This window comes from Cynocephalus volans, chromosome 3 (genome assembly GCF_027409185.1).
Source record: "Cynocephalus volans isolate mCynVol1 chromosome 3, mCynVol1.pri, whole genome shotgun sequence".
NCBI classification, from domain to species: Eukaryota; Metazoa; Chordata; class Mammalia; order Dermoptera; family Cynocephalidae; genus Cynocephalus; species Cynocephalus volans.
In genome coordinates, this window is record NC_084462.1 from 75,941,672 (window position 1) to 75,952,147 (window position 10,476).

Below are 10,476 nucleotides of genomic sequence, written 5' to 3' on the forward strand. Positions count from 1 at the left end.
AAATTATACCATTTATTTTTATTTATTTATATTTTTTGAAACATAATTGATTGTACATATCTGTGGAGTAATATGCCATTTCTAATTACTTTCTGTTACAGAACAGCACCTCTCATTATAATGCTGGAACTTGGGGCATCGTACAGGGACAACTTCGGCCTTTGTTAGCGCCAAGAGTCTACACTCTCCCAATGGTGCGCTCCATAGGAAAAACCATGGTTCAAGGCAAAAACTATGGACCTCAAATTACTGTAAAGAGGATATCAACCAGGTTAGCATATGTATATATGGTTTACTAACTAGCTGGAAATTTTTTAGATGAATGTTACTTCTAACTAAATCTCTGTGAGCCTTAGCTTCCTCATTTATAAAGTAGGATAGTAATAGTACTTAAATTAGTACCTGGGGTGGTTACAGTGGCCCTAATAAAATCACTGATGTTAAGCCAGCCTGTTCATGCACCGGTGGGGAGATATTATCAAGTGATCTCTGTGGTGATTTGGGGAAATTGGTGAGAGTTGTATTTCATTCCCTTCTCCTTTTCTTTTAAAGAGGACGGAAGTGTAAGCCCATCTTTGTCCAAATAGCAAGACAAGTAGTTAAGCTGAATGCGTCAGACCTCCGTCTGCCCTCCCGAGCATGGAAGGTTAAGCTGGTTGGAGAAGGGGCTGATGATGCTGGAGGAGTGTTTGATGACACCATCACAGAGATGTGCCAGGTATGTTCATGCAGTGTCCCTTGCTGAGTCGTCAAGTAGTGTCCATTTTGCTGTTTCCAGTGATCACTGTGTCAGAATATTTTTATAAATGTATCAAGAAGCATTTGTGTGGCCCTGTACAAAGTCATAATATTAGTGATGCAAAGGTGAATTATAGCAAGAGTTTGTGAAATGCTTTGTGAAGTTACCTTACTACCTAAATGTCAGTGCTTGCTGTCTACCAATGACTCACCATCTGTTATTCTATAATATAATGCTGGCAGAGGAAACAACAATGACACATATGTACATTTATGTAACAGACACATCCAGGATCACCGATGTGTTCTGATTTATTCTGGTGCTTTTAGAACAAAGTGCAACTGCCAGGTTCCAAGGGAGTTAGAAAAATAAGTGTAAGAGTTTAGACCAGTTCTAATTTTTAAGATGTACATTGGAAGCTTTGCTTCCAGATCAGCTCTGTCTCTTCCAACTTTGTCTCATATCAGGATTTTTCAGATAAATCTTGTGACTAAAATAATGCTTGGTTAGCATTTATTGAATCTACTTGAGATATCACTACACCCTGCTCACTGATACCCCAACTCCTGTACCTGATTGACTTTCTTATCTTGGTTTTCATATTGCAAGATATTTCCCACATGGGGGATTTCCCAATTTCATTTTAAAGCAGAACAAAAATAAAGTGTAGAGAAATGGCTGGCTGTCACATAGCATCATAAATTCCTTGAAGTATTCTCTTTTCAGTATGATCTTTAATGTAATTAGTTCGTTCTTTTGATGCATTTGATTGTCATTTCTCAAATAAATGTTTTTATTTCTTCTACAGGAACTTGAAACTGGTATAGTTGACCTTCTTATACCCTCTCCCAATGCCACTGCAGAAGTGGGTTACAATAGGGACAGGTAAGGCAGTGAGCAAGTGTTTATGGAATGTCTACAATGATAATAACAATAGCACACATTTAGTGAGTGCTTACTATGTACCAGGCACTGTTCTAAGTGCTTTACATGTATTAACCCATTGAATCCTCATCATAATTCTAAGGAGTAGATACTGTTGTTATTCTCTTGTCACAGATGAGGAAACAGGTATTTCCATCGAGACTCTATTTATTATGGGACTAACTCAATGGTAATTTAGAGGGTAGAGGAAACTCAGACTTGATCATGAAACCTAACTTATTTTATATTTCTGAAGGCCCATGTGGCCTTTCCTTAGTGACTTTCTGCACAAAAATTCATTTAAAAGCTTTATTATGCTATTGAGTCACAAAGCTTAGTATCTGCAATTATTTTTTATCCTTATATTTTCAAAAATTTGAATTTTCGATTCTGCTTCATGGGCTTATAAATAATAAATGATTTTAGGAAATAGGGCATTCTGGAGCTAGTAGCTTAAGACTGTTTGCTTGCCGTTTTATAGTTCTTCTAAAAATAATTCAGATTATGGTCCCTGTGCTTCCAAAATAGTAGCCACAGGCCACATGTTGCTGTTGAGCTCTCACAGTGTGGTTAAGATAGCTGAAGAACAGAAGTTTTAATTTTATTTAATTAATTTAGATGGCCACATGTGGCTAACGGCTACCATATTGAACAGTGCTGGTTTGGACTAATGATGTAGCTGTTGGGTAGCTTATTTCTAATAGAAATGAGGAAAATTTTGTTTGAAATATTTCCTTTAATTTGGTAGGTTTCTTTTTAACCCCTCTGCCTGCCTTGATGAACACTTAATGCAATTTAAGTTCTTGGGAATTTTAATGGGGGTGGCCATTCGCACGAAGAAGCCTCTGGACCTCCACTTGGCCCCTCTGGTGTGGAAGCAGCTGTGCTGTGTCCCACTCACGCTGGAGGACCTGGAAGAGGTGGATCTGCTCTACGTGCAGACACTCAACAGCATTCTTCACATTGAAGACAGTGGGATTACCGAGGAGAGTTTCCATGAGGTAAATCTGGGCTGGTCCGTGTTTCTCTTGGTGTTGAGGACCAATACACACAGAGTAGAATTTTTCTGTGTAAAATTCAGATATGGTCTTCCACTTGCTGTCCAGCTGAGCTGTGCCATATCTATGCCATTGTTGCCCTTTGCAGCTTAGCCCCAGTAGTTTAAATAGCTACTAATGGACAGAGTTGGCTCCAGTCCCCTGCTTCTGCTCCTTCCCCTGTAATCGATTTTCTGTCCGTTAGAGTGGCGAACCAAGGGCGTCAAGGTGGAGAACAAGGCCTGGGGCAACCAGAGTTCAACAGACCTGGTTTGGGGACAAAGTGATTCAGTCTCATTTTTCTACAGCCAGATGAGTCAGCACATTCCTGTTGATCAAGTAGCCTGATCAGTCCTACCAGTCTCATTCACCTTGTTTTTATCCTTAAACATCTTGATGTTGTTACTGTTGTTCTACATTTGTACGTAACATACTTTTGGTATCATTTCTACCATGTCATAAAATTTCTTTTTTCTTATGTTCTTAGATGATTCCTCTTGATTCTTTTGTTGGCCAGAGTGCTGATGGCAAAATGGTTCCCATAATCCCTGGTGGAAACAGTATCCCACTTACATTTTCCAATAGGAAGGAGTATGTGGAGAGGGCCATCGAATATCGACTTCATGAGATGGACCGACAGGTGAGATGAAACATTTTGGGAGTTGCACGTGAATGCTTGGGTTTTGTCTCCAAATGAGAAATGACTGGTTACTACAAGATTTTGGCATATATATTTACTGTGTTGATTCATCTGTATCTATATTTCAGACCCTATTCAGAGACTTCTCAGGCTATATCTTTGAGTCTCCCATCTCCTTACTCAGTGCCTTAAATCAGCTCTGAATTGGTCTTTGGTTGGATTGAGGCCAGGCTCTCACCCTGGCAATCAGACCCTGTCTTCTCACTCCTCCTCAGTCCTATACGTCCTCATGTCTTGCTGCTCCCCAATCCAGTGTCCTCACTCCTGTTAGGTCTGTCTGAGCCCATGCGAATGAACCCCCAAATGCTGATCTTACAATCCCACGAGAGTGCCTCTTTCCCTCTCCTGCTCCAGTCCTTCAAGCCCCAGGTAAGAATACTTCTCCACAGACCAGCTTTCCTTCAGGTCCCTAACCTGTGAAGGTCTTTTTCCTTACTTGGAAATTCCTCAAGCTATATCATATACTTCTGTGTTGTAGTCTAAGAATTAGGCCCCACAGTTGGGGTCTTATTTCTTCAATTAGCTTGTAAGACATTGAATGAAGAATGTGTTTTCGGCTGGCCAATTAGTTGGTTAGAGTGTGGTGTTATAACACCAAGGTCAAGGGTTTGGCCAGCTGCCAAAAGAATGAACTTTTTATTTCATTTGAGTTATCCTTATTCTGTGCTGACATGTAAGTCAGCATTTCATAAGTGATGAAAGTATGAATGAGTGATCATAGAAATGAATATTGTGTCCAAAAATGGGTTTTTTGGTAATACAATCATTAATAGCTATTTCAATAATACTTTATTTTCAGGATATGTTGGGGTCTTCTTGAGAGCTGGACTGAAGCTCTCTGAGACTGTAGAAGTTTAGTAATTTGAAGTATTCATATTCCACATCCTTTACTCCTGGTTTCTTCTTTGGCTTTGGGCCAAGTTCAGTCAGAAAATTATATCCCTTAGTTTAGTGAAGGTGGGTCCCTGTCAGAGAGGCTGTTTACACAGCTAGGGCTCAGGGTTTGTCTCCAGTTCATGAATATTTTTAATCCTCAGAGAGTAAGTAACTGATTAAAAATGTATTGATCACCTCCTGCATGCCAGGCATGGTTTGAAGTGCCCTCATGTGCAGTTTTTCCCATAGTTACTCTGTGAGATAAGGATTACTATGACCACTTCACAGAAGAGAGTCCGGAGAAATGAAGTGATGTGGCAATGGCATAGCCATGATAACAAACCAGGCTTAGCTGTGTTATCTGGGCTCTTCCACTGGCCCTTCTTCTCAGGGTTGGACAGACATCCCGCTGTCCATCAGCCTCTGTCCTGGCTTTGTTCCTTTTTCCTCTTTCACTTCCTCTTCATCTCTTAGAACTGAGTGCTCTTCCCATAGCTGTCCCCAGTAATTTCCCTGCCACTTCCAAGCAGCCAGCCCCATATCTCAGCCTCATTTTTTTCCAGAAAGCTTTTATTTTGTATTCTAACAGGCGTGATGGCTTGTTTTTTGGCAGACGTTGGCTGGGGTATTCCCTTTAGTATCAGCAGCAACTACCCTTACTGCCAGGCCCTCTTCCTTAGCCCTGGGCATGACATCCTTAGTATCAGTTTGGTTTTTTTTTAAATAAATTGTGTATATTTAAGGTATACCATATAGTGTCATGGGATACATATAGATAGTAAAAAGGTTACCATAGTAAAGCACATTAACATATCTATCATCTCACATATTTACCTACTTGCCCAGGGTGTGGCCCCTGTTCAGATTCTCATACTTTCTTTTTAATCATAGATGGTTTTGAGTTGGCCAGAGTGAAGAAATATTTATGAAACAAATCTTTAACAGTGATGAGTCTGTGTGTAGGGTATGCACTACTATACAGCCTTGGAGGAGCTGTTTTTCCAAACAGACTGTTGGGGCAGCCCCTGGGATCTTCCCCCCTTGGCATTCCCCAACTGGCCTGTGCTCAACACTGTGCTAACAGTACAGTATAATTACTCAGTCACACAGATTTTCATCTAGTTACTGTCATAAAATTCTCATCAGAGTTATGTGAGCAGCAATATTTACCTCATTTTTAGATGGGAAAATCAAAGAGTTAGTAAGTGGTAGAGCTTGGATTTAGAACCCAAGGCTCCCTACTAAATTCTATGCCTTTTCTACTTCCTTCCTAAGAAAGGACTTTCCATTTTTACTTTCTTCTTTGTACTTTTCAAAAAATTATTTTTTACAATGAGCACAAATTTTTGCAAAGAGTTTAACTATTTTCAAAAGAAACATATAACTTACAAAAACAACTAGATGAGTCTTCTTCAAGCATCATACCTTGATGAGGAGATGAAGCACCCACACATAGCACAGTTTAACAAGACACGGCCACATGTGATTGGGAATATGAGTGAGTGGGGTTGGTACTGGGGAGGACCCCAGTGAGCTGGGATTTTGTGGGGGAGGGAAAGTGGGCTCCTAAACTGGACTTGAACTGAGACCAGGAAGAAGGTAAGAGTCTCACGGCAGGGAAGCTCTACTCTAACCAGAGTTCAGAGGCAGGGAAGGTGGGCCATGTTCATGGGCATGTGTGCCTGGAATTCTGAGGGACAAGTAGAGGGTCTGGGGAGCAGATGAGCAGGCAGTAGGAGGTGCCCAGTCCAGTTGGGTCCACCGTGGGTGCCAAGTCTATGCACACACATTGAGTGAGCAACCTCTCCTGGGAGCAGGTGGCTGCAGTCCGAGAAGGGATGTCCTGGATTGTCCCTGTGCCGCTGCTGTCCCTCCTCACAGCAAAGCAGCTGGAGCAGATGGTGTGTGGGATGCCTGAGATCTCTGTAGAAGTCTTGAAGAAAGTGGTGCGCTACCGTGAGGTGGATGAGCAGCATCAGCTGGTGCAGTGGTTCTGGCACACGCTGGAAGAGTTCTCCAATGAGGAGCGGGTGCTTTTCATGAGGTTTGTGTCTGGAAGATCTCGACTACCAGCCAACACTGCTGACATTTCTCAGAGATTTCAAATCATGAAGGTTGATAGGGTAAGTAAGCTATTTTTCTTCCTTGGTAATTGCTGATTCAGGCTTAATGCTTGGGATTTCCATATTTTAAAAAAATCAAGCAGTAAAACTTATTCAGAAACATCACTTAGCTTCGGTAAAAAAAAGTCCTAAATGGATGTAGGAAGCATACTACAACCAAAAACCTTTTTAAATCTTCCAGTACCATTATCTTTATCTTCCTGAGTTAAAGCTGAACTTGGCAGAGTGATCATCATGTTGCTTCTGCCTGTTATGTTCAATGCCTTTTGTTGTGTAACTTGTGCACTGAGGCACGGCCTCATTTGTTTGTTTTCATGAAGATACTGTTAACTGGTATGCATGCTCCAGAAGGAAACTGAAGATGCAGGGAGCAGTGAGAACATGCTCTGTGCCTGCTTGTGTCGTGTGCATCGTGGGGCAGGTGGTGCTGCTTCTCTGTGAACTGGTGAAAGGCCCCAGCTGCAGAGCCCCAGCCCAGCTGCCATCTTAACAGATGGCTTTAGGAATAAAGGGCTAGCATCTGAAATGCACACTGTTGCCAGAGTCTTCTTTCTCAAGCACCCATATGACCATGTCACTCTCCTCCTTTCATACCTTTCAGGGGCCCCCTATGTTGATCCTAGGATAAATGCCTATGGCCTTAGCTGCTTTTAAACACGTCCGCAGTCTGGCCTCTGCCCCACTTTCTGATATCACCTCTTGACACTTACCATGTTGGTCATAATGGGCTGCTTGTGTTTCTCCCAAACAGATCATGTTGTTTTTAAACTTCTGTGCCTTTCTGCAGGTTGTTTCCTTGCTTTAGTGAGTACTCTGTGACTGGCAAGCACTTACTCATTCTTTAAGCCGAACACCAATGTTATCTCCTCCAGGAAGCTTTCTTGGATGCTTTCCTGTGTCCCCTACTCTATTCCTAAGGACCAACCAACTTAGACCTCCTTCTGTCCTTCTCCTGAACACTTTGTGTACCCCTTGAGCCAGCACTTACTGCATTAGGTTATGAGCGTCTCTTTTCCCTCTGTCTCCACCCCTCTCTCTTCTGAAGCCCCCTCTCCCACATAAGCCAGGCAGTCCTCCAAGCAGAGCCCATGGTGTTTATTCAGGAAACAGGAAAGGAGCCTCATCACACAAGGGCCCTTCCTGCCAGTTTCAGCATCTGCCTTTCTGGTGTTTTTCCAGTAACTACTCCAGGAGGTTTCTGTAGCCAAAGCTCTTCTTCTCCTTTTGCCTCCTGGGCCTGCAGGCCTATGCCACTACTCCTGGGCTAAGCTCATTGGAGAAGCCACGTGCAGGAAGGGTTATGAAAAGAGCCTTTCCATAAATTTTCTGCATGACTTGCCAAAAACTGTAAGTTGTAAATCTGTTTTGTTGCTTCAGAGAGAAGTGGGGAGGAGGAAATGGTTTGCTTCTATTCAGCTCTGGAAACAACTCCTGCTTTGTATCTGTCCTGGGATAGCCCTGCCATCCCAGGAGTTAATCCACCACTAATCCCCTGCCTCAGGGTTGTCAGCCTCAGAAAGCTGACCATGGTGGGTATTTCTTTGTGGCTTTTAGATAATTTCTGCAGTATCCACATTTAAGTAATCAGAGCCACCTGATGGCATCTCCCTTCCTTGCTGTTTTCAGCTTTTCTGCATTCAGGGTCTATGTAGTTACCATCTCTGGTAAATTTAGGCTGCTGGACCCTCCACTTGCCCCACTTTGAAATGCTGCTCACCTAGGTGGGGGCTCTGAGGAGGAGGGCCAATTCCAAGAGGAAGTAGAGCAAGAAAGGGCATGTTCTTTCTTTAAAACTAATTTTTTAAAAATTTACAAAAACAATGCAATATCATTACTACCATTACAAATAGTTTGGAAAATGGTTGTGTTTGTAGGGAAGGACAGGGAGCATATATAATCCAATCTCTCTAGTAGTAGCCATTGTCACCTTTGTGTAAACCCTCCTAGTCTTTGCCTCAGTCATACACATTTTTGCTTGATGCATCTTGACTTTTTATTCTGCTTTTTTTTTTTTTTTTAACCTCATAATCTATCCCATGCATTTTTCTGTTTGGCTGCTAGTCATCACAATTATCCTTTTTAATGACTGCATCACCGTCAGTTGAAGGGACTGACTGGGATGTAATGGACAGCTCCGTCCTCCTCTCAGCTGTGTGTTGGCAGCCGTGGCAGGTGAAGGAGACAGAATGCACATGAGGAGGCAGTGGGGGAAGTGGGACAACAGCAGCTCCCACAGCCAGCCTCACAGTCGTTCCTCGCATTTCACTTGCTCTGTTGGGGGCTCCCTGCAGCTGGCTTCAAGTCTGTATCCTTTTGGTGGATGGGAACAAACTCTTACTGCACTCACCCTCTGCCAGGCACTGTGCGCAGCCTGTGCTCTCAAGCGGCCCTGCGGGTCAGGGCTTATTCTCACCTTACACATACGGGAACTGGAGGAGATGAGCAGAGGAAGCAAGCGTCTCCACCATCAGCCTTGAGAGCCATGGGACAGCAAAGTCTGTGCTCTCTCTCTGTCATGGCCGAGTCACTGCTTCCACCAACGTGGCCATGCAGTTGTGTCAGTGGATTCCATCTTCAAGGCGGGGAGAGGTGCTTTCCTGCCTTCGGGGTGGTAGTAATGGGCAGCCCCACTCCTCCTCATGGCGCTTCAATGCCCACAGTCACAGCTCTGGGTCTCTCTTTTTCCACAGCCTTATGACAGTCTGCCTACCTCACAGACCTGCTTCTTCCAGCTGAGGCTGCCCCCCTACTCCAGCCAGCTGGTCATGGCCGAGCGCCTGCGCTATGCCATCAACAACTGCCGCTCGATCGATATGGACAACTACATGCTCTCGAGGAATGTGGACAACGCTGAGGGCTCCGACACTGACTACTGACCACTGACTGCTGCGGGTGCTGTCACCCTTTTTTCTCAATAATGCTCACTTCCAATTTGATGTTGACATACCTTTATGGTAACTACATAGATGTTTTAGGAACATAAACCAACATTATAAACAGTGGCCACATTTAGTTATTCTAAATGTAACAAAGAAATTAGATGTTTTTATTTTTCTGTGATTGTACAAAAAACAGAAACAAAGTGCTCTCAGTCAGGTTTTCCCCCATATTTTTGGTCACTTTTGATAAGTTTGCATGGAACCATTTTGGTGCATTTTTAGTTGAGAATGATACATTTTTGTAAACCCACCCAGTGAACATGAAATTGTACATTGTGTATAATTGTTCATTAGAAAGGACAGTTTTACATGAATATTCATATATTTATTTTGTTTTAATTTGAATTGCCTGTGCAGGGTTCCTTATGCAGAGAAATAAAGCAGATTCAGGAATCAGAGTGTGTGCTGCTATGTTACTTCCAGGGAGTTTCTGACCGGGAGTTGTCAGGTAGACGTTAGCCCAGAACAGAGTGAGCATTCAGGCTAGTCTCACTTTGACAGCTTTCGGACCCATTCAGAAACATTCTTTCACACTGAGGGTGAGCTTTGCTTGGAAATGACATAGCAGAGGGCCGCATGGTTATAAGAGCCTCTATTTTCATTTGTTCTTCTGACATCCTGGGTCTCTCTCACTTGGTTCCCTCACCCAAGGGCCCTTGCTTCAGCCACTTGTCCCATCCTCTCAGCATCACCCTTCCTTCTTCTCTGAACAGCCCCTCACACCAAGTATGGAGTGCGGCTCTACTAGGCAAGAAAGAAGAGGAGCCAAAGCAACGTGGTTCTGGCCTTGACTGAGAAGAACTTGAGAAGATAAGATGAGCAAGTGATGGAATCCAGGAGCAGGGCAGTTTACAACCACCTGTCATCTCTGCAGGGAGGGAAGCAAAGTGGGAGGTGGTATGGACATCACTAGTAGACACTCAGCATGTAAAAATGAGTGACTGTGAAGGAGTGAATGAATGTGTGAACTTTATTTATTTATTTATTTATTTATTTATTTGTCTTTTTCATGACCGGCACTCAGCCAGTGAGTGCACCGGCCACTCCTATATAGGATCCGAACCTGCGGCGGGAGCGTCACTGTGCTCCCAGCGCCGCACTCTCCCGAGTACGCCACGGGGTTGGCCCTTATTTATTT

The 10,476-nt window shown here is 43.3% G+C and overlaps 1 protein-coding gene across 13 annotated transcripts in view; it reads left to right on the forward strand.

The window, feature by feature from the left end:
• The window catches only part of HERC1 (HECT and RLD domain containing E3 ubiquitin protein ligase family member 1), a 211,728-nt gene extending 201,997 nt beyond the window's left edge, over positions 1-9,731 (forward strand). For 12 of the 13 annotated variants that reach the window (XM_063090802.1, XM_063090801.1, XM_063090800.1 and 9 more), the window contains 7 exons: positions 102-271; positions 553-718; positions 1,548-1,624; positions 2,412-2,664; positions 3,188-3,340; positions 6,094-6,399; positions 9,090-9,731. In XM_063090802.1, the coding sequence (XP_062946872.1) occupies positions 102-271; positions 553-718; positions 1,548-1,624; positions 2,412-2,664; positions 3,188-3,340; positions 6,094-6,399; positions 9,090-9,275 (1,311 nt within the window). In that variant the 3' untranslated portion in view covers positions 9,276-9,731. Of the gene's footprint in view, positions 1-101; positions 272-552; positions 719-1,547; positions 1,625-2,411; positions 2,665-3,187; positions 3,341-3,671; positions 3,763-6,093; positions 6,400-9,089 lie in introns of those variants that run through there. The other variant, XM_063090812.1, reaches the window with a different exon arrangement.
• The last annotated feature ends 745 nt before the right edge of the window (positions 9,732-10,476 follow it).